Source organism: Peromyscus californicus, unplaced genomic scaffold (assembly GCF_007827085.1).
Source record: "Peromyscus californicus insignis strain IS unplaced genomic scaffold, ASM782708v3 Scaffold_8__1_contigs__length_139910024, whole genome shotgun sequence".
Taxonomy (NCBI): domain Eukaryota; kingdom Metazoa; phylum Chordata; class Mammalia; order Rodentia; family Cricetidae; genus Peromyscus; species Peromyscus californicus.
The window spans coordinates 15012396-15036201 of record NW_026294606.1 but is presented as its reverse complement, the minus strand read 5'-3'; the positions used below and the strand labels follow the sequence as shown (position 1 = coordinate 15036201).

At 50.4% G+C, this 23806-nt stretch overlaps 1 protein-coding gene across 10 annotated transcripts in view; it reads right to left on the bottom strand.

Moving 5' to 3' along the window:
• Wnk2 (WNK lysine deficient protein kinase 2) overlaps window positions 1–23806 on the bottom strand; it is a 114127-nt gene that overhangs the window by 16668 nt on the left and 73653 nt on the right. For 7 of the 10 annotated variants that reach the window (XM_052728368.1, XM_052728370.1, XM_052728361.1 and 4 more), the window contains exons 13-24: window positions 23368–23661; window positions 22886–22935; window positions 21851–22019; window positions 21667–21783; window positions 17113–17283; window positions 16957–17002; window positions 16248–16367; window positions 6520–7340; window positions 5985–6060; window positions 4132–4220; window positions 3359–4041; window positions 407–621 (exon numbers count right to left, since the gene is read on the bottom strand). In XM_052728368.1, the coding sequence (XP_052584328.1) occupies window positions 407–621; window positions 3359–4041; window positions 4132–4220; window positions 5985–6060; window positions 6520–7340; window positions 16248–16367; window positions 16957–17002; window positions 17113–17283; window positions 21667–21783; window positions 21851–22019; window positions 22886–22935; window positions 23368–23661 (2851 nt within the window). The remainder of the gene's footprint in view (window positions 1–406; window positions 622–3358; window positions 4042–4131; window positions 4221–5984; window positions 6061–6519; window positions 7341–16247; window positions 16368–16956; window positions 17003–17112; window positions 17284–21666; window positions 21784–21850; window positions 22020–22885; window positions 22936–23367; window positions 23662–23806) is intronic. The other 3 variants (XM_052728362.1, XM_052728363.1, XM_052728364.1) reach the window with 3 other exon arrangements.

The following is a 23806-nucleotide window of genomic DNA, read 5'->3' as shown; positions in this document are numbered from 1 at the left end:
GCCTGGGTGGCAGGGCCAGAGGAAGCAGTTACTTCTATCCATCCCAGGCTGTATCCTGCATGGAGGAGCAGGGATGGAGTGCCCTGGGGCTTCCTAGGTGCAATGTGGCCCAGGAGTGGCTCCTTCCTTCCACATGGGGCTAAGGCCTAGCTCCGAGCAGCCCCTGTTCTCACACAGGCCTTTCCGTCTGGCACTAGTGTGGAGGCCTGAGGTTTCTCTGGGCTTGCAGAGACTCCCAGTTCCAGCAAAAGGGGGTCCAGGAAAAAAAAAAAAAAACACCCCACACACTCTTGCAGGTTTGGAGATACTGCAGCAAGTCAGAGCTAGCCTCTCAGGCTAACTTGGGGTCCCCCCCAGTACCCTCCCTCCTCAGTCCAGGTACAGCCCTCCCCTAGAAGCAGCAGACCTGTGCTGGAGGCCACGACCTTGAGCTGTTGCACCAGGGGGTTCAGCAGCTTGCCAGCCTTCAATTTGCTCTTGCTGGTTTTTCTCCTGCGGCCCATGGGAGGAGCCGTGTGGAAGAACCCCACGTTGGGAGGGAGTGGCTTGCCCAAGCGGCGGTACAGGGCTTCAATCTCCTGCTTCTGTTGGCTCTGTAGCTCAGAGATTTCCTTCAGGTGCCTGGAGCAGAAGAGAGGAGGCAGGGCGGGTGGGCTTCCCCTGCGGGGAAAGGCTGGGCTGTGCGGGCACGGGGGATGCTACCTGTCTGCAGGCTTGCAACGGCACTATCTAAGCCAGGTGAGAACAAGGTGAAGGACACAGTTTTCAGACATCCGGAATCATGACTACTAAATTGTCTCAATAGCCAAGGAAGCAAACATTATTCCTCACCTATACTTCTGCTTGCAATTAAAACCCTAGGATTCAGAGCAGATAGAGTAAATTAGTAGATGCCTGGAACCAAAACTACCTTCCTTTCTCTCTCTCTCTCTCTCTCTCTCTCTCTCTCTCTCTCTCTCTCTCTCTCTCTCTCTCTCTCTCTCTCTTTCTTAGTCTCCTGTACGCAAGGCTGGCCTCAAATTTGCTATGTAACCAAAGACAAGCTTGGACTCCTGATTCTCCTGCCTCTACCTCCCAAGTGCTTGGATTATAGGTGTGTGGCACCAGGCACAGCTGGCCTACCTCTGTTATTAGGGCTAGGTGTGTTATTTCCTCCATGCAAGGCAACTGCGGAGCAGGTAGAGAAGGGACGGCACCACGTGAGACTTGTGGTTGGCGTATAGTTCCCCTGGGGCTACCATGGAGGGAGGGCTACAGTGCTGGTTATGATGCAGGTGAAGGCGGGTAGACAGCTGGTGTGGGCAGTCTCTAGGACAGCTCGAGGGAAGGATGCAGTGCCCCCCCCCCCCCCCCCCCCCCCCCCCCCCCGCTGGGCCCGATGGTCTCACTTGCCACCTCCCTGCTATTCTTCTGCAGTGGTAGGAGCTGAACCTCACTGCTCTTAGCAGGCCTGGTACCACTCCAACACGGGGCCCAGACTATTTCTTCCATCTCTTGTGTTGGGGAAACAGTTGAAAATGAGAAGTTCTAACCTCTCTCCTGTATCTTCAGTGATGCCCAATTTTGTGTTTTAAGACAGGGCTTTTCTATGTACTCCTGGCTGGCCTGGGGCTCAATATGCAGCCTAGGCTAGCCTTGAACTTGCTGCAATCCTCCTAGCTCTGCCTCCAGAGTACTGGAATTGTAGGAGAGGTGGTAAACCTAGCTCTCTAATTTTTTGTTGTTGTTGTTGTTTTTTGTTTTTTCGAGACAGGGTTTCTCTGTGTAGCTTTGCGCCTTTCCTGGAACTCCCTTTGGAGACCAGGCTGGCCTCGAACTCACAGAGATCCACCTGGCTCTGCCTCCCGAGTGCTGGGATTAAAGGCGTGCACCACCACACCCGGCAGCTCTCTAATTTTTTTAAAAAAGACTTTAGCTCAAAAACAAACAAACAAAAACAACAACAATAACAAAAAACCCCACGCACAAATAAAAATAAAATATCAAAGACCTAGTCAGTAAAATGCCTGCCATGCAAGCATGAGGACATGTGTTTGGGTGGCTAGCATACCTGTAATCCCAGCACTGGGGAGGCAGAGGCAGGAGGATTCCCATGGCTTGGTGGCCAGGCAGTCCAAACAAACAGTCCCCAGGTTCAGTGAAATGCTAAGGTGGGAAGTGATCAAGACACCTGATTTTGGCCTCTCTGAGCTCTTCCTTTGCATACACAAAGAAAGGTGTGTGTGCAGACCTGCACACTGACACGTACCAGTGCGCGCACACACATGACCATTACCACACAAACCAATCAATAAAGACCAAGTGGAAGTGATTTTCCCCCTGCAAATCCACAGAGACACAGCAGTATTTCCAGAGGAATGCTGGCTGCCTGTGGGGCTGCTTGCGTCGGTGGACATGACCCCTTCTTCAGGATCTGAGCACAGCTCCGTTCTGAGGCCTCAGGTGGTGTCCATTCCTCCACTTTCTCACCTCAACAGAAGTTCCACCATGGTCACTTGGGACTACCTTGCCAAGAGCCCCAAGACTGGCAGTCTTCATGCCCTGCCCTCCACACAATCTTGCAGAAACTTTGCAGTCTCACTGTCTCCTCCTCTCAGGGTACCTGTAGTTCCTGAGCTCATTCAGACAGTTGCAACAAACCTCTGCTCCTCAGCCACTGGTGGGGTCTCAGGGGCCACACCACAGGAGCTCCCCCATTAAACTCCACCCTCCCGCCCCAAAGGACAGCTTATGGCGCTAGTGATCCCTGAGCACAGAGGGGCAGAATGAGTACTCTCTGGGTGAGAGGCAAGCAGAGAAACAGTGTCAGAGTCATTCTGAGACAGGGAGAGACAGGCAGATCAATAGTGAGGGAAGGAGGGGAGGAAGGAAAGGCTCAAGAAGGTATAGATTTCCTGACCCCTAGCATGTCCTCCCAGAGGTGACAGAGGAAGGAGGGGTGATATGCCACCCAGAGGAGCCAGAAATCATGCAGGTGGCAGAGAGTGGTTGGCCCAGTGCAAAGAGATTCTAGATGGGGCCTCTTTCCTCAGTTTGGAGGGTAGAAGTAAAAAGGTCTCTTCACTGTCCCATTGCTCGGATTAACACCCACCAGCGGACACTTCATGGCCAGAACCTAAACTCCGTCCAACGTTATTCACCAGGCCCAGCCTGGCTAGATGAGCCCGCCCCAACCATGTCGGCCTGGGGCCGCCAACCCCTCCAGATGCTGGTTGGGTGAGCTCCACTCTGGCCAGACGAGCCTTGCCCCCGATAATGGTGAGCCTCATCATTACATACTGGTCAAGAGAGCTGCGCCCCTCACGCTATCCAGGTCAGCGCCCCCCGCCCACCTGGCCAGGTGAGCCACGCAACGTACTTTTCCCGCAGACTTCGCAGCTCCTTCCTTATGTCTGCGTCCTCAAACTCTGAGTCATTGTCGCTGCTGATGTAGGATGACTGGGAGTGGAAGGAGGTGATGCTGATGGTAGGGACCTTCACACCTGCCCTGCTGGGTGTCTCAGGGCCCAGCGAGCCCGCCCTTGAAGACCTGTGCAGGAAGGCAGTGGCCTTCTTCACAAAGTCACTTGCCACACCACCACTACCCGGCAGAGAGGATTGCTTCTGCACCTGAGGCCTCCTCCTCGGGCACTCATCCCCAGAGTCACTGGAGGCAGGCTCCTCAACGCCAACCTCGATGGAGGAGGCTGTCTGTACCCGCCGCACAACCAGCTTCACATCAGGGCTGGAGGGGATCTCATCCAGGTAGACATCAGGTGGGGCAGAGTACCGCAGGCTGTGAGGCGACGCCAGAGTCCACTCGTCTTGTGTGCTGACCACAGAGAAGCGGCCCACGGTTTTGGCTGGAGAACTGCCGTCCTGCTGCCCTGGCCGCTTATGAGGGGACCCGGAGACCCGAGCGCCACGCATCTGGGCTGGGCTACCCTCTGTGAAGGTCCCCGGGCAACTCTGCACGGGTGCAACCAAGGCTTCTCTGGGAACACTCCTGTTCTGATCTTTGGGATCCACGTGTGTAGTAGGGAGGGAAGAAACAGGGGCATCCTGAGGGAAGGATGAAGCGAACAGTCTATGAGAACCAGCTGTGGTTAGAAACCCCTGCCCCCTCTGGCGAGTGTGTTAAGTCACCTTTACCTGGGGGACACTGGGTGCTGGGGGGGAGTCTGAGGCCACCTGCCCTGTGTCACTGTCACAGCCCAGGGTGTTGCTGGAAGATGACTCTGCTGTAGGAACATGACAGCATTACTGAGGCTGGAGAGAGAATAGTAAAGAATGGCTCACAGCCCAGAGGCCCACGAGGTGGGGGGAGTGGCTGCGGGGCAGGGAGGGGTGACATTCCAGGGGCTCTGGAGACTGAGAAGGCACTGTGGTGCCCTATCTCGGGGACATCACACCCTGGAAGACATCCACAATCCTGGGGAAGGGAAGGGGTGTTGGAACAGTCTTGCTTTGGGCACTCTGTACTTTGGTGGCTGAAACCGTTTCCAGATCTCAGAGGACACAGTAAACAGATCCCAGGCCTACGTCTGTGGACCTAGGGAATGCCTGCTACCCATGTGTGTACACGTACACACACACACACACACACACACACACACACACACACACACACACACACACACACACACACACACACCACTCCTCTGGTGCTCTGTATTCAGAGTGGGACAGCACAATGTTTCTGGCAAGCTTCCTTGGGTTGCTATGAAGAGCCATGGAGAAAAGCCCAGGGAAAAGTGTGTGTGAGCACAGATCCTTTCACAGTAAGGTCACAGGCAGGATGGGGCCAGAGTTAGGCCATATGCTATGGGGGTGGGGGTGGGGTGCGAAGATGCTAATTAAGCCTCCAGGGAGACTGGGGAGCCACCACACAGCAAGATAGAACACAAATGGACACATGGACTCACACAAGTGTGCTTTGTATCCTCTATATAGGAACCTCACCTTCCTGGGGAGACCTGATTCCAGTCTCTATTACATGTCCCCAACTTATAAGCAACACTTAACCCTTTCCTCACTTTGCATACTCCAGTGACAGGGGCTCACCACCAACTACATTCCTTCTATTTCTGTGCCTGTTACAAAGTTTACCTGTTTGGACCTGGATCATGAGTCAGCCTTCTGGAACAATCCCTCTACTGCCTACCATGGCTTCTGAACTCTGAGAAGCGTGTGGATTTGTGATTGCGGGTAACACCCCTTATAGGACACAGAGGCTCCATTACCTCTTCTATAGGATCTGGGATGCTGACCTCAGCTCGAGGCTGGCACTGGGTTAAGGGTAACAGAAGCTGCCTCTGACCTGTAGAAGCACTATCCCAGGAACCAACTCAGCGGCGGCTTGGGTCCACCAGGTGGAGCTGGACTGCCCCTGACTGCAGCTTAGACCTGAGAGCCACCGGCTACTGAGAGCAACCCTTACCTTGCCAACCCTTAAGAAGTCCAGCTGAGGAAGCCCGGCACCTTAGAAGGTAGACCAGACCCCTAGGGTGAAAACTCAAATGTTTGGTAACAATCCAAGAACCACGTGATCTCAGCAACTCGGAAGGCTGAGGCAGGGATCAATGCAAGTTCAAGGCTAGCCTGGGCTACACAGCTATCTCAAAAGAGAAAAGGGCTGGTGAGATAGTTCAGAGGGTTAAGACACTTGCCACCAAGCTGACGAGTTAAGTTTAATCCCCAAGATCCTCACGAAGGAAGGAGGGAACCAGTTGCTGCAAGTTAACCTCTGACCTCTGCATAGACCACAGGAACCCATGAACCTAAGCAAGAGTCCTCCTGAGGTGCACAGCTGCTAGGGGCAACCGAGGAAAGCAGTGGGGTCTGAGACACTCTCTCCCCCATCCCCTTACTCTAGCCTTCACGTTCCCAGACAGGCCTCTTTGGATTGAGAGAGCAGGTCTGTCTGTGGGCTGCTTCATCTCCGAAAGCACGAGCGTGCAAAGGCTCTGGGCTCCAGGAGTACTGTGGCACCTGCAGAGTGTTACCTGTCATTGGAGAAGACGCACCCTGTTCCCGCTGGGCCAGGGCCCATCCTGCAGGGGCCGTTTCTGACTTTTCCAACTGGAAGAAGAAAAAAAATGAAGAATTGACTTATTATTATCTTCTTCCCTCCCCCCCCCCCCCCCCCCCCCCCCCCCGAGACAGGGTTTCTCTGTGTAGTTTTGGTGCCTGTCCTGGATCTCACTCTGTAGACCAGGCTGGCCTCGAACTCACAGAGATCCGCCTGGCCTGGCTCTGCCTCCCGAATGCTGGGATTAAAGGCATGCGCCAACACCACCCGGTTGGCTTATCAGCATCTTAGTAACTAAACCCTAAACCGCTTATCTGTGACCCTGCTATGGGTGGAACTGTCCCTGGCCTGCCCTGCCTCTTCCATATGAACAAATGAGCTGAGTCGCGCCCGGCACCACACACCACAGGTGTGCCACCAAGAGCCAACCAGGACCTGCATAGCTAGGATGCCTGCCCACCTCCAGCCATAGCCAGTGAGGGTGTATTGGGTTGAGTCAAGCTACTCACTGAGGGCTGGGCCTGCTGGGTGAGGCTTGGGGTCCTGTCACTCAAAGCTGAGGGCAGGTCTCCTCGCAGGGGCTCCAAGGTGAAGTCTCTATCGCTTGCCTCCATGGGAGTCCCAGCCGAGGCTGAGGAGGTGGGCACGTGCTCCTGATAGAGCAGAGTCCGCAGTTTCTCATCCAGGCTCTTGATGGTGTTGTCCACGAAGCCTACCCTAGGGGGTGGCCCTTCCCCATCTGATTCCAAGGCTGAGGGTGGTGGTGGGGGAGCAGTAGGCCCCAGGGGGGGACTGGGGAGCTGGGGAGTTGCCAGGCTGATAGTTCCCACTGTGTTGGGCGGTGGGGGTGGTGGCTGACCCGGTACAGGCTGCGTGGCCCCAATGGGGGGGCTGGGCTCTGGCACTGAAGCAGGCAGGGGCTCCCCTATAGTGCTGACCTCCCTGGTTGAGATGGGCTCCCCCAGACCTGTGGAGCAGCGAGAGGCTTCTGGAGCTGGGGTGCAAGGTCCTTGGCCAGTGCTGAGGGGCTGGGTAGCACACTGGGTATGGTGAGTCTCGACCAGTGGCTGGTGGGTCTCATGGATACTGGCTGGTCCTTGATGGGTCCCTGGACCCCCTGCCTGCACGGCAGTCCCTGATGCTGACTCTGGCACGGTGCTGGTGGCTGGTGCTGCCGGGATCACGGTAGTCACAGGAGGGGAAGACGGGGCCAAGGGGGCTGATGCTCCACCAGGAGGGTTGCTGGAGCCTGCCTGGCTCAGGAGCTGCTGAGCAGCTGGGAAACTAGGTTTGTCCTTCAAGGACAGCTGGTCTGGATAGGGCGCTGGGTCTAGAAGAAAAAAGGGAATGATTGGCATCACTTACCCTGACCCTCTTCAACCAGTCCTTCCCTGGCTGCACTGACTACCTGGCTGGGGCTCCCACAAACTCATCTTTATTCCTCCAAGAGGCCACGTTCCAGTCTGCCACTCAGTCCCGTGCTGAGCCCTGCCATGAGCTCTCACCTATGAACCTCTGTTCCTGTAGAGTAGGCTATGGTGTTCTATACCATCCCTTTCCTACCATCTGGCTGTAGATCTTCTCAGGAATGGCCTTCTCTCTTCCACCTATCTGTCCACACTGTTTGTCCATGCTGGACAAAACTTGAACATGAATTTACAAAGCGCTGAGTGAAGCAGTGAGTTACATTTACAATCTTGCCCCAGAGCAAGTTGGAACCCAGAACCTTCCAATCCATCAGATGCCCAATGTTTGGTACGTTCAGAGCATAGAATCGGCAAAGAATCCTGGGAGTGAAGGAGCTGGGGAAATGCTGTGGAACAACCTTTGTACACTGTAAATATGTACTGCTCTCATTGTTAATAAAAAGCTGATTGGCCAATAAGCAGGCAGCATTTTCAGGGCAGAGAGAATGCTGGGAAGAAGGAGGGCAGGGTCTGGGAGGTCTCTAGGAGATGCAGGAGGAGCAACACATGCTGGAGAACAGGTAAAGCCACGAGCCATATGGCAGTACATAGATTAATAGAAATGGGTTAATTTAAATTGTAAGAGCTACTTAGTAATAAGCCTGAGCTATGGGCTGAGCATTTATAATTAATATTAAGTCTCTGTGCGTTTATTCTGGAGCCAGTGGTCCTGACAAAAACTCCGCCTACGGGGGATCACATGAAGACCAAGTCCAACAGTGTCCTGCTAGAGCACCCAAGGCCCTAAAGGCAGTCATAGGGACTGTGATGGGAATCGAAGGGAGGGCACAGGGTGTGGTATGTCTCAAACCCATATGAGTTTGGAGCTTGCCATTTCTCGCTTTCTAAACAGAAGCCCTGTGCTCTTTTACAGACAGGGACACAATGTGCAAGACTAAGGCTGAGGAGCTGGCTCCATGGGTAAAGTGCCGGCTATGCAAGCACCTGAGTTTAGACCCCCAGCATCTACCCAGAAGCCAAGCATGGTGGCATGTGCCTATAATCCCAGCACTGGGGGTGTATGTGGGGGGACAGGTAGATTTCTGGAGCTCACTGGACAACCAGCCTAGCCAAACTGGGAAGTTCCAGGTTCTATGAGAGACCTTTTCTCAAAAATAAGATGGATGCCTTAAAAAAGAAAAAAAGCAACCTAGGAAGACTCCGAGCATCAACCTCCAGCCTCTACACATGGACACATGTAGACTCCCACATGGACACATGTAAACTCCATACCTACACAGAGTCTCTTACACACACACACACACACACACACACACACACACACACACACACACACACACGTGCGTGCAACGAAAACCATAAAAAAGCAGTAGGAGTAGGCTGGTTACCAGCATCCAAAGCCCTTCTCCTGTGCCCAGACCCATGCAGATCCTCCATCCCTGCCCCACCACAGGTCAATAACTGACAAGTTCTCCCTCCTGTTGTCTTGATGGCACTGGCGTGTCTTCTAAAGAGCATACGTGTGTCCGAGGTTTGGAATGTTCTTCTATCCATAGATGGTGGTACAGAGGTGCCCTAGGTGCACACCCAGAGATGCTGCTGGCCATAGAGAGCCTCTGGCTTCAACAGAGGTTGGTAAGCCACCTCCAAGGTGAGGGATGGTGTCTCTCCTATGGCAATTTGTGAATGCTCATGAGCCTTCCTTCTCTCCTCCCTGGGAGAGTGGTAAAGGCCTTACTTCTGATTATGGTAACACTTAACATGAAACAAACCCTTTTAAAGGCTCCAATACATAGCACGGTACTAGCTTGCAAAACTGAAAGAAACCTCAGACCTGCTGCACAGCCACAGTTTGTCCTGTCAATCTCCACTCTGCTCTGATTCTGACTATACAGACACCTCCCACAAGTAGAGTTGCATGGTACTTGTGCTTCTGTGAATGGCTTATTTCATTCAACATAACACCCTCAGGCACATTCATGCTGCTGCCACTGGCAGGATTTCCTTTTTAATGTCTCAATGGCAGTCTACTAGGTAGAAACATTTCTCTTTATCCAATCATCTGCTGACATTCCATTTGTTTCCACGTCTTTGACCACTGCAAATGATGTTGCATGAACATGGAAGAGCAGACATTTCCCCCAGAATTTGCTTTCAATTCACTTGAAACATGTCCAGATATGGGGCTGCTACATCATGGAACAGTTCTGCTTTTGACTTCTTGAGGAACCTGTATGCTTGTTGTTGGGGATTTTTACTCTTTTTGGCTCTTTTTTGGGAGCCGGACACCCAGTTCCCAAATAAATTCACACACGGAGGCTTATTCTTAATTATGAGTGCCCGGCCTTATCTTGGCTTAGTTTCTAGTCAGCTTTCCTTATCTTAAACTATCCAATTTATCTTTTGCTTCTGGGCTTTTCCTGTTCTCTTAACTTCTGTAAATCTTATTCTTACTTCCTGGCTTGCAGTGTAGCTGGGTGGCTGGCCCCTGGAGTCATCCTCCTTCTCTGGCTCCTTGATCTTAGATCTCCAATCCCTCTTCCCAGAGTTCTCTTTCTATTTATTCTCTCTGCCTGTCAGTCCCACCTATCCTTTCTTCTGCCTGGCTATTGGCCATTCCACTCTTTATTAGACCATCAAGGTGTTTTAGACAGGCACAGTAACACAGCTTCACAAAGATAAACAAATGCAATATGAACACAAGTAATACACCTTAAAATAGTCTACTACACATGCTGCTTCCTATAATATCTGTACCAATTTACATTCTCGCCAATTGTACAGATGGCTTCCCATTTCTCCACATCCTTGCCAAAACTTTGTCTTTATGTTTTGTTTTTATATTTGTATGCAAGCACACACACATGCGATGGCCCGAGCATGGAAGTCAGAGGAAACTTACAGAAGTCAGTTTTCTCCTTCCAGGTCCAGGATCTAACTGGGGTCACTGGGCTTGATGTCAAGCACGTTACCCACTGAGTCATCGCACTGGTCTTGTCTTTTGTTAACAACATCCTTTGTGTAGGTTTTTCCCCGCCGAAGACAGGGTTTCTCTGTGTAGTTTTGGTGCCTGTTCTGGATCTTGCTCAGTAGTCCAGGCTGGCCTCGAACTCATGGAGATCCACCTGGCTCTGCCTCCCAAGTGCTGGGATTGAAGGCATACACCACCACCACCCGGCCCTTTGTGTAGTTTTGAACTGTATTTTCATGTAACTAATGTGACTGCCTTCTCAACACGAGCCATGCAGCATCTCCTATGACATATCTGCCCATCAACTGAGCTGCTCTGGTTTGCCTTTTCCTCTGTAAGAGCTCCTCATGTCTGCTGGGTGGGAATCATTGCTGGTTGTATGCGCTGCTGGTATCTTCTCTCTGGTTTGTGTGTTTCCTCATTAAGAGTAAAAGGTTTTAATTTTGACAATGTCTGCTCTCTCTCTCTCTCTCTCTCTCTCTCTCTCTCTCTCTCTCTCTCTCTCTCTCCTTCTTTCTCTTCCTCTTCCTCTCCTCCTCCTCCTTCTTTTGAGATGGGGTCTCAGGCTGGCCTTGAACTCATTATGTAGCTGAGGATGACCTTGAACTTCTCATTCCATTGTTTCTGCAGGCTGAGGATTACAGGAAGCATCCCCACACCTCCCTGGTGCATGTAGTCCTGGAGGTTGAACCCAGGGCTGTTTGCATGCTAGGCAAGCACTGAGCTAAGAAATCCTGGAGAAATTTTCCTCTGCTTTTTTCTAAAAATTACACAATTTTGCACTTTATAGATTTTTAAAATTTTAAATTAAATAAACTTGCAAGTAAAAATATTGAACATAAAAATTATTTTATATTTGATTTATTAATTTTTTTTGGTGTGTATGATGTAAGGTTCACTTTTTAGTCTATGAATGAGCCATTAATCAACATCCTCATTGTAAAGACTACCCAGGCTGAAAGCAGGAATCATTTCTCAAGTTTGTAAAAGAAATGAGGCTGACATTGGCCTGCTCAGTGACCTGGGGTTATTATTCCCTTTTGCATTTCTTGAAGAGATTTTACAGAACTGGTGTTAGATCTTGTTAGTGTGTGTGGAGTTTGCCTGGGCTTGAGAATCCTTTGAGGGAAATTTGACCTATTGATTCTCTCTTTCTAACAGATCTGGGGTGGTATATCTTTTCCATAGTAGGTGAGTTTTAGCAGTTTGTGGATTTTGCAGAATTAACTAGTCCCTTTCATTTAAGCTATTTGGTCGACATCTGCAGGCTTGCTCATTATCTCCAACAGTGCCCTTTATCCTTTATGTTTCTTTCAGTCCTGAGATTGATATCTTATGTCTTTTTATGTCAGTTTTACTAGAGGTTTAAAACTTTACTGGTCCACCCCACCCCCCCACCCCCCCCACCCCCCGGCCAAAGAACCAGTTTCTGGCTTCATTGGTTTTATCTGTTTTACCTATTTGTTCATTTTAAATGTCATTCATTGACTTCTGCTCTTTATTCTCCTGGTTTCGCTGTCTTTGGATTTATTCTGTGTTCACTGCCCTCATTTTTCAAGGTAGAAGGTTGTGTTAACTTTTTAGTGCTATAATATTTCCTTATAACTTTAGCACATCTCACAAAATTTAATGCTACATTCTTGCGTTCATTCAAAAATGTCCTGACTCTCCTAGGACTATTTTTTTTTTTCTCACTGTGGATACCATGACCTGTCACTCAACTCTTAGTTATATTCTATCAGAGATTGTAATCAGTACAATGTCCACTTTTTTCATGTTGGGTTTCTTTTTGTAACTCAGGGTAATTGCTCTACATGTCTGAGAAAGAGTGCAATCCGTCCATGCAGAATGATCTACAAACGTCAAGTAGGTCAAGCTGGCTAACATGGCTGGTTGTTCTCTTCCTGAGAGAGGTGTGGAGGCCTCGACACAGTTGCAGATCGTCTGCTTCTGCTTTTAGTTCTGGTGGATTTTTCCCTGTAAGATTTTATTATTTTGATTATTTTTTTGAAGTAGGGTTGCTGGCTTCAAACGGGTGGTCTCCTGCCTCAGACTCCCAGAGCTAGGACAGCAGCAGGCTTGTGCCACCACACCAGACTTAGTTCTGTTAGGTTTGAAGTTCTGTTACCAGATGCACTCATGTTTAGGGCTCTCAATGTGCTTTTGGAAAGCGATCCTTTAGTGAATGTGCAACATGACCTTTTGTTGTTGTTGTTGTTTTGTTTTTCGAGACAGGGTTTCTCTGTGTAGTTTTGGTGCCTGTTCTGGATCTCGCTCTGTAGCCCAGGCTGGCCTCGAACTCACAGAGATCCACCTGGCTCTGCCTCCCAAGTGCTGGGATTAAAGGCGTGCGCCACCACCGCCCAGCTTACACACTTTCTTTAAAAAAAAAAAAAAAAAGTTTATGTATATGAGAGTTTGCCCACATGTAACATAGATGTGAACCTCGACATGCCGCCTGGTGCCTGTGAAGGCCAAACAAGGGTGTTGGATCTCCTGGAAGTGAAGTTACAGGCAGTCGTGAGCCACTGCGTGGTGTTGGGGACTCAGCCTAAGTCCTCTGCAAGAGCAGCAAGTGCTCTTCACCACTCCTAACCATCTCCCCAGCCCTCACCCATCTGTTTACCTAATATACTATTTAAGTTTCTCGTAGACACATCTATCTAATTCAAGTTGTGGGTTTCTTACCCCATTTTCATCATCTGTGTCATTTCATCGAGACATGGTATTTTACCTGTGTAAAGTCTATCATTCTGTTGTTTCCTAGGGATTTCCTTCCCTTCTGTTTTTTAAGATTACTTTTTTAATCTTCATTTTCTCTTTCCTCTCTTTCTTTTAGGCTATTTGATTTTATCTATTAGGATTCTGAGTATACCTTTTTGAACAATTCTTTTAATGGTCATGCTAGGAATTCCAAAGCACACCGTCAACTCTGCAATCTTCTTAGGCTTGGTTGGAACACACACTCCACTCAGAGCCCTTCAGCTGGAACCCGGAAGCCTTACAAACACAAGCTCACTTCGCCTGCCTTCCTGCAGCTGTGTTGCATATCTACATATGTGGACAGCTCATCTGCTGTTATGGGTCTGAAATTTCAACTGCCACGTTTCAAAGGACTCAAGAGGAGAATGGTCTGTTACACACACACACACACACACACACACACACACTCACTGTTGTTCTTCCTTTGTCCTGATGGTACTACTGGGATTGTCTCCCTTCTGTCTGAAGATCCTGAATTTTGCAAAGTAGGTGCACTGACAGCAAATTCTCTTAGCCATCTTAATTGAGAATGGCAACAGTGTATCTCTGTTTCTAAGGGGCATTTTCTCCCAAGACAGAGCTTGGTCATCAGTCTTTCCATTCACCACCTTTCAAATGCTGTCGGGGTGCTTCTGGACATCATGGCTTCTGCTGAGAAACCTGCAGCCATGTGGATATCCCCTTCCTTTAGGCGACACATCATTCTGCTGGCTGCCTTCACCTTTTCCTTTTTAGTTTCCAGTAGACCAATGCCGTGTTCAGGCACGGTGTTCTCCAGTCTCACCTGCTTGGAGTTTGCTTAGCTTCCTGAGGACCCAGGTTCCGCCCCTGGCCAATCTCAGAGGTGCTTCAGCATTAATTTCTCTACATCTTTTTTCTGTACGTTTTCCTCTCCTGAACTCTGGCATGTCAGAGGCTTCGGCAGGTTCTGGAAACTCTGCTACTTTACCCTACTTTTCTTCCCTGTGTTCCAGTCAGATAATTTGGATATTTTAATTTTTAGCGCTAAAACTTGCATGCATTTGTTTCTTCTCTGTGTCTGTTTTTCACTGACACCTTCTCCTTAAGATTTATTTCAAGAATGTTTGTGATTGTCCAGACACATTTATAATGGCTGCTTTGAGCTTCTGGATCATCCAATATCTGTGTCACCTTGTTACTGGTTAGGTTGGCTTTTTCCATGAAGCTGACATTTCCTAGGTTTCTACTCGCCAAGTAATTTTGGTTCTATCCTCAATATCTTGAATAACATATGAAACCTTAAAGTTTTTTGGCTGCTATGGTGAATGCTGGTATTTCTTGCTTTAGCAGATGGCCAACATGACCAGGGGTAGTAACCTGCAAATGGCAGACTGCTTTCCATGGGCCATGGTTACAAGTTGGTTCGATTTTCAACACTTATGCAGGACTAATCTATTTGAAACTGGTACAGTCACTTAGAGGCCAGTCAGGAAACTAGGTGGGGTTTATCCCTTAGCTTAGTTCCCAGTTTTATATGCTAATTGGGGTGCCACCCGCACACATACACACACCAGCTGAGGGTGCATCAAAGTGTTCAGCCTAGTGAGACTACATTCCAAGTCTCCCCCATTTTGTGCCTTTGTGATATTCTTGGTTCCCTTGGACTTCCTGCTCTGAACCACTGGTCAGAAACCAGCCAACATTATGACTGCTCCAAGAGGGCCAGGCAGCAGAGAACGTAAGAAAATCAGCAGGCTTCAGGTGTGTGCTCCTGTAGCTCTAGCGCTCTCGAGGTTCAGCTGGCTGCAGGCCCCCATAACTTGCTGCTGCCCCATGGAGTTCCTCTCTGCGGGCCTGCCTCTTTCAGCAGGCCGTGCCCTCACTGAGACACAGCTGCAGCAGGGCCACACAGAGTGCCTGCACTTTAGACCTCTTCTCTCTACAGTGTGACAGTTGCAGACTTTCTCAGACACCCCTGTAGGATGGGAGATGCTCTCAATGGCAAAGGGGCCAAGACTGGTCTTGTATCTGGCTTCTGTTCCCTACTAACTAGGGTCTGATACATTTCCACTGTCTTCAGATTTCCAGTGCCTTTAAAGTGTAATTTTCTTTCTTTGTTTCTTTCTTTCTTTGTTTCTTTCTTTCTTTGTTTCTTTCTTTCTTTTTTTTTGGTTTTTCGAGACAAGGTTTCTCTGTGTAGTTTTGGTCCCTGTCCTGGATCTCGCTCTGTAGATCTGGCTGGCCTCGAACTAACAGAGATCCACCTGCCTCTGCCTCCTGAGTGCTGGAATTAAAAACATGCAGCACCACTGCCTGGCTAAAGTGTAATTTTCATAATTCATCAAGTTTTTTGGTCCTCCTTTGTGGATAGTTAATTCAAATGAACACATCTGTCACCCACTTCTCCATTCAAGACCCCCACCATATACAAACTTGCTATAAATAGTTTCCAGGATCACTCAGCATGTAGATAAGGGTGAGGATTTAACTCCGTACTTAGCCCCACATCTCTATTCATTAATGACATACCGCACTGTGGCACTCCACAGTCCTTCTACCCGATGACACACGGAAATTTATCCGCCTCGTGACAGTTCATCCTTCTAAGTATCATAAAAATCAAGACTTAACCAACAGTGCTGAAGGGTAAGTTTACAGACATCTGTGGGGATAGGTGCAAGCAGCCTCAGGAGCAGAAGAATAGCACCATTATCCACGTGACAATTGAGAATGAGGTCTTCTCAGAATCCCACCTCCCCATGCAAAGCAAGGTTCAGAGAGCCTGTTCACCGTGGGTGTACTGCAAGGTGACAAAGACAGGCAGGAGGATCACTAGGTAGTACTGAGTAGGAAGGGCCAGAGCCCATCAGCACACAATCACCTGAGTGGTGAAGATAATACGGCCAGCTCAAGTACATGCTGTCTGGTGGCTGATCCAGGAGAAAACAGGGAGAAAGGGTAACGTGGCCCCGTCAGCTGCCCTTTGGAGGGACAGTATGGAGTGCCAGCAGTCCCTTGCATGATGCCGGTTACCCAACGCATCCTAGGACAGGCCTGCATGGACGGGAGCTTCTAGGTTGCCACAGAAGGGGGTCTGGGCTCTGTGTACTCCTACCTTGGCTGGCTTCTGGCTGTAAGGAGCTTAGAGGAAGTGGGGGTGATGACTCAGAAGTGTCTGTTGCTGGGTGTTCAGCCACTGGACAGATGATAAACCACCTCTTTCCCGTGTGCAAGACTGAGAAACAGAGCATAAAGAGGTGCTGAGAGGGAGCCAGTACTTCTAGGCCAGGGACCCTACTACTGTACCAGACCCCATGACAAGCTCTAGGAAGTGCATTCCACCTCTGGAGGCTCCTCCAGAAGGAGTGGGCAGGGGATTCAGCTCTCACTTATAATCCTGAACAGCTTCACTCCATGACTCAGGCGGCCCTCCAGGCCCCTTGATAAGGAGGCCTTAGGAAAGGGCTTCCATCTGCTCCTCTCGACCAGAAGGGCACAGGGTGGGGACTCAGCTCAGGGAGCCTCACTGGCAGCTGCAGACTCTCGGAAGAGCCTGATTCAGTTCTTGGGGTGCCTGTAGCACCAGCCTTGAAGGAAGTGATGGCAGCTAGTAGTTGGTGGCTGCTGGGACAGGGTAGCCATTACCAGCTGAGAGCGCCTCATTACCACTCCCACAATCCTTCCGGTGCAGTGGCCAAAGTCTTTGCTGCTATGCTCAACAGGGACCTTCAGTCAAATGCCTGCTTTAGAGCACAGAGGGCGCGGGGAAAGGTTCTTCCCTAAGGCTGGCTACTCTGCAGGTACAGCTGCCGGGACAGGCTTACCATTCTGCTGATAGACAGGGGCGTTGGCTTGGGACTGTCCGTTCTCCTGCATGAGGGAAATGGATTGCAGGTCAGCAGCCATGCTCACTGAGAGCTTACTCCTGAGCCTCCTGCCTGCTGCATCTACCAGCATGCCCTGGGGACCTGGGCTCTCACCTCCCCCGTGGCCAGACCACAGGTACCCGGGTGTGGAGGGCTGGTCCCTGTGTCAGAGCCATGATCAGCATCTGTGTCCTCACTGAGCATGTCTTCCGCCTTGTCCATGACATCCTTCATCTGTTCGATGAATGTCTCTCGCTCGGCGGGCAGGATGAAGTCATGCTCTACCTGCAAAGGGACATGGGACTGCTGGTGACAACCTTCCATAGACCATGACTGCATGGGGACTCTATCGGGGATATACATACCTCTATCCTGCCCTAGGTCCCAAGGGAAGGCATGACAAAGGCTGTGTCCCCTGGTCAGAGCTGAACAGCCAAGGGAGAAAACTGACGGCCCCAGAGACACAGGAATGCAGTTGAGGCTGAAAATGCTACCCCACACAACCAGATAGTCCCATGTGGCACTGCTTTCCTAGAGCAAGAGCTGGTCATGGAACCCCAGGCTAGCCCAACAATCTCCAAGAAAGATAGGTGCACTAGTCCTGGTTCTAGTGTTGAGGGCCTAATTGGGACACAGCACTAGACAAGGAGCCACACCTATTTCCCTAGAATAATAATAATTATTATTATTATTAATTATTTAAGACAGGGTCTCACTGAGTAGCCTTGGCTGTCCTGGAACTCACAACATACACCAGGCTAGCCTCTAACTCACATAGATACCCTGCCTCTGTCTCCCAAGTGCTGAGATTAAAGGCGTGCACCACTGTGACTGGTTCCCCAGAAATCTTTCCGACTGACCTTCTTCACAAGTCATCTTCACAGAGCTCTTGCCCTATAGCCACACGACTCTTCTAAATGCTAAGTCCAGACAGCTCTTGTCAAGTTGGCCAAGCTGGGCTCAGCTGAACTGACGCTCTAGGTAGATGTCTGGTCCTAGCCTTGCTGCTGTCCCACTAAGAACAGCACCACCATCTCTCCAAATAACAGTCTTGGACCTTGGCAGCCGAGCACAGGGCTGTGCAGCATCCACTCATGTCAGAAAGTATCCTCGCGGCAGGCCAGGACTGAGGCCAGGAACCCACGGTTCTATCTATACTGCCTCCACTGGCTGGCTCCTCATGGCCAAGGAGCTCTTGTGGAATGACTGTCTTCCACCCTTCACCCAGCAGTGGGGACAAAAGCAGCCCAGGCCTGGGGTGTGGGGGAGACTGGAAGGCACCATAGCCTGGATATCAGGGCCTCTGGGCTGGGCTCACCAGAATACAGCCACTGTCCTTAATGTTCCTGTGGGTGGCCTTGGCCCACTGTGTCTTGGCTACCCCAGGCAGATTCGGCATGATTTGCCCCTCCTGGTACAAAGAGCTCCAGAAGAGAAGTCAGCTTCCTCTTTCCCAGGGCTCTCCAGTATCTCTGCCCTTTCTAGCCACAGCATTTTCTTCCCATCCATACATGTGTGTAGCTTCACACAGGCCTGGACCATCCGCCCTCTGTGGGTGGCCCTGTAGCTGCTACAAGGAGATAGCTGAGGTGCAGAATTCTCCCAGCCACCTAGGCAACACCCCTGAAGCATGGCCACTCTCCCAGGCGAGGCTGAGGCTGCCCGAGGCAGAGTGCAGAGGAGTCAGAGCACCCAAGGTGTGTGACACGGGCAGAGGCATGCAAGACCATATGGAGTGTTCTAAATCTGTGCAAAACGGAACACAAGCTCCTACAGCTTCCTGATAGGTATATGTTTCTTCTTTTTCAAAAGAAATTAAAGAGATCAAAAATAAATTTAAAAATAAAACAGAGAAAAAACTAAAATTTCAGGGTTCAAGTATAAATTTAAATCAAAGCCAAGTTAATTCAAACATCTGGTTTCCCTGAGCCCATGACCCAAGCAATGGAGCATCCCTCAAGCAGTAAGATGGTCCCAGATGGGGCAATGCTTGTCTGAAAAAAACCTGTGAAGATTAATATTACCGAAATCAAAGGACTTGGAATTGCCTAGGAGACAAACCTCTGGGCACATGTATGATCGAGTTCCTACCTTAGGCTTACTGAGGTGGAAGATTCATCATAAATGTGGGGGGCACGTTCGTGGACTAGAGTCCCAGACTGCATGCAAAGGAAAAAGGTAGCTGGGCACCAGCATTCCTCTCTCTCTGCTTCCTGACTGTGGTGCAGTGTGAGCAGCTCCTGTTGCCATGGCCTTCAACACCATGTCGTGAGCTAAACACGTCTTCCTTACTGTTATCAGGCATCTGTCACAGCAGTGAGACACGTACCTAGCACAGCACCCTATCCACCATCTACACCTGTGCTTTCCTGGAGACAAGTACCTAACACAGCACCCTATCCACCATCTACACCTGTGCTTCCCTGGAGACAAGTACCTAACACAGCACCCTATCCACCATCTACACCTGTGCTTCCCTGGAGACAAGTACCTAACACAGCACCCTATCCACCATCTATACCTGTGCTTCCCTGGAGACAAGTACCTAACACAGCACCCTACCCACCATCTACACCTGTGCTTCCCTGGAGACAAGTACCTAACACAGCACCCTATCCACCATCTACACCTGTGCTTCCCTGGAGACAAGTACCTAACACAGCACCCTACCCACCATCTACACCTGTGCTTCCCTGGAGACAAGTACCTAACACAGCACCCTACCCACCATCTACACCTGTGCTTCCCTGGAGACAAGTACCTAACACAGCACCCTAGCCACCATCTACACCTGTGCTTCCCTGGAGACAAGTACCTAACACAGCACCCTATCCACCATCTACACCTATGCTTCCCTGGAGCCTCCTGGTGCCTCCCACCCCGACGCAGGAACAGGGAACAAGGCAGAGCACCATCAGGAAGCAGGGACTGCATATGGACTGTCTGTGCACTTACATCCTGCTTAGTTGGGGAAAAGCTTTCAGATAACTTGGCTTTAAAATGTGTGATTCAATCCTCTCCACAGTTCACAATAGAATGAGAAGAGAGAGGGTCAGGGCATCCGGGGACCTAAGACTAAAAAGATGCAAGTTTGCAAAGCTCAACAAGATAACAACTGACAGAGAAACTGTGCAGGGGCCTTTCATGTGTGGTGCTGGAGAAGATGAACACACACATACATGCATTCATGCACACACACACACACACACACACACACAGAACAAGCTACTGAAAACAAGTGGACAGGAACATGTGGACACAGAATTCCTAATCACTGTGCTGTGAGAGCAAGAAGGGGAACTGCAGAAACAGGGTAAGTGGGCAGCATGGCAGACACAGGCTGGGGGACCACTTCATGGGCATTTTTTGCATTATTATTGTGCTTCTATACCTCAGTCTAGAAACGTTTTTGCCCTGCAAGTACAAAGACTTGAATTTGATACCCAGGACTCACACAGAAAAAGAAAAAAATATATCATATGTGGTGGCATCCTTGTAATTCCACTCTTGAGGAGGTGCCTAAGGAATGGCACCTAAAGTTGTCTTACAGTCTACACACCCAACGTGCACACATGCATAAATAACACAAAGTACATATGTTGTGGAATGCTTTCCTCCAAGCATAACAATCATATAACATAACATCTTAACAAGAGCAGCCGTGACTACCCACATACAACTCTCAATCAGATGGGGCCAGTTTACATCCCACATGTTCGGAAGGCAAAAGTCCTATTGTCAGTCAATGGCTCTGCAATGCTAGTAGGCCGGAAGGCAAGGGACAGTCTGAGCTTCATTTGCACAAGAAACAAAGCTATGCATCTACAGCCTGCTTGTCTCCCAGGCTCTAGAAGATTAGTCTGAAAAGCTTACATTGTTTGCCAATACGGTCTAGCAGTGTATGGGCCTACAAGAATTTCATAGCAGAAGACAGCTGAAATATTAAAAGCTAAATAACACCAAATATTCCATGATAGATGGCTTCCTCTAGAAAAATACCTTGAAATTTCAAGGTATAGCTTTAATAGACAGTGGAATCTCTATACTATATTCTTGCAGCCTGTAAGATGGGTGAGTCCATCCTGCCAGTCAATGTCTTCTGCACTTTCATAGACAGTTTGAGATCCAAGTTCTCCACTTCTAGTAGGGCTAAGTGCTGGCGACAGAGCAGTATTTTCTGGTAACATAGGCAAGTAATCTAAAGAAGTCTGCGGTTAAAAAGGGGCTCCCAGTGGGCTCTCTCCGGCAGGGAGGGTTGGCTGCAAGTGGAGGTGCTGGCAAAGGTACAGGGGCCAGGGAAGGAGTACAGACAGGGCTTGGGTCTGTACTTTCAGAAGCCAGGGAGGCTGACAGATAACTCTAGGGACCGCAGGACCTTAAACGCTGGGACGCAGTTTCCATTTGCTTATCCAGGTCACCTGGCAAATTCCTCCTATTCTTCTAAAGGACAGGAAGAGGTATGGCTAACATCCCTGAATTGTCCTCACACAGGAGCCTGGGGAAGAGCTCACAGAAACCACCTGCAGGAAGCTGATATTCTTCTACCTGGATACCCACAGCTCTGGGGACAGCTGTTAGGCCCCCAAACACCTCCATTGAACTCATGTTAACTCCTACAAGAGTCTAAGGACCTCAAGGAGGTGGCCTCATCCCCTGACCCAGCCTTACCATGTATGTGGCAATCTCATCAGGAGCATCCCCATCAAGGTCAAACTTGAAGGTCACCATCTTATGGTTATGCGTTTCCAGCTGACACTCCACCATCTTGTCCCCCGTGTTACACACCTGCAGGAAGTCATGATCAGATTGCAGAGGACTTTACACCCATGTGCCCCAAACCACAGCCACTCACATTCAGAATAGTGAGCCGAGGCCGGCTGGCCCTCTCCTGCCGGGAGCGCGCACGAGTGGACCTACGGTGGTGTTTCCGGGCAGCCCTACCCTCCAGCCTGCCCCCTCCAAAGGTGCCTTCACAGCTATCACTCAGGTCTCTTCCAGAGGTAACATCGGAACCTCCAAAGCTGAGAGAAAAACCGAGAATGTTAACAGCATACCTGGATCAGCAGAAAATCCACTCTAATCAGTCCAGCCTTGGGGCTTTAAAACTTTAAGTGGCTAAAGTTGTGGCCTACAGAGATAGCACCCAGCTTGCAAGGGGATCCCGAGAGCTCTCTTCCTCCAGTACCCATCCTGAACCACCCATGGGCCCAAGAGAAGTGCCAGCTTCCCAGTGGTGGGCTGTATGATCATGGTTCTCTAGGCCTTTTGCTTCTGTAATGGGTCTGCATGCCTCATTTTCCCCATCTGAGCAAACAAGACATCAGAAACTCTAAGCTGCTGTGAGGACTGTGGAGTCTGCTGAGCTTCCTGCATACACAACATCCAGTCTTCCGGGATGATGGGATCCACAGCTACCTCCCATACCCACCTCAATAAGAACGACACTACCATCCCAGAGCACAGGAGGAGAAACCTAAACACCTGGGTCTAGGCATACATGAGGCCACTGAGACTCTGCCTAATGCTTTCCCCTTCTGGAATGTCCTCAGCACAAGGATTAGTGTCAGGACCCACAGCTCAGCAGGGACCAACAACAACCAGAACTCAACCTGGACTGACAAGGACTAGTGCCAGAATCCAATGTCCAGCAGGGGCTGACAACAACCAAGATTCATCCTGGATTAACAAAGACCAGAAAGATGGGTCCTGAGCCACTATTGGGTCTGATCTGGAAAAGGGGGGCAACGCCTGTTAAAAGTCCTGGTAGCTAGCGCCCTGGCAAACTGGGGCAGGATCTGAGTGAAAGCACCAAGCAGTGCTGGGCTGGGCCAAGCTGGCTCCCAAGCCTGCGCCCCCCACCCATCCTGAGGGCAAAGCAGAGCAGTACCTCTCACAGCTCTGTGGGGGACCAGGGGGCTTGTCTTGCGAGGCCTGCTCCTAAAATAAAAACCAGAGTAAAAGAACAGGGTTACATTGTGCTGACCTACCTCCCCTTGGTGAGGCCAGACACAGCATGCAGCTGCCTCCCCACCTCCTCTGAGGCTCTCTCCACACAGGGCCCAGTGTGTGGCGGGATGATCTTGAAAGGCTTAGAGGCAAGCAGATTCCTGAAACCCAGGGTTGCTTCTTTCCACAAATTGCTAACCTACTTTGATCATTCCTCTAAAAGGACACACAGGGTTTGTGAGTGCCCTGTACATACTCTCTGAGGAAAACCCATTTCTGAAACTCATGCTCTCCCTCCTGATGTGGGCCAGTGGAGACTGAGAGGCAGAGCGGCTTGGAGTAGCTGTCCCAGAGTACACTGTGCCTCCTTCACCCCTAGAGCCGAGCCCCCAGCTGGCTTGAGCAGGGAACAAGGGCACACACCTCTTGAGTCACTTCCACCGTGAGCTGGACAGCAGGGCAGGGACCAGCGACTGCAGGCCCAGTGGGCAGAGGTGGGTTTGTTGGCGGGAGTAGCGTAGAGGTCTGGGTGGGCACGCTCTGAGAGGCTGCAGCCACTGTGGGGGCCAGGGAGCTGGGGAGCTTGGGCAGGAGCTCGGGGGCAGTAGGCAGCAGAGCATCTGGCAGAGGAGGGGAAAGGACAGCAGGCGGCAGGGACACAGCAGAGACTGGAGCAGCGACATCCGCAGTGTACGGAGGAGGGTGGCCCAGCAGGACCTGGGGGCACAAGGGACGAGAAGGCAGGCTGGGTACCAGGGAGCAGTGGCGGAGGCTGTGCCCAGTTACGTCAGTGAGCACACAGATTTGGGAGGATAAGGAATGTCTCTCTCCGTGATCCACATGTTTCCCAAAGGTAATTCTT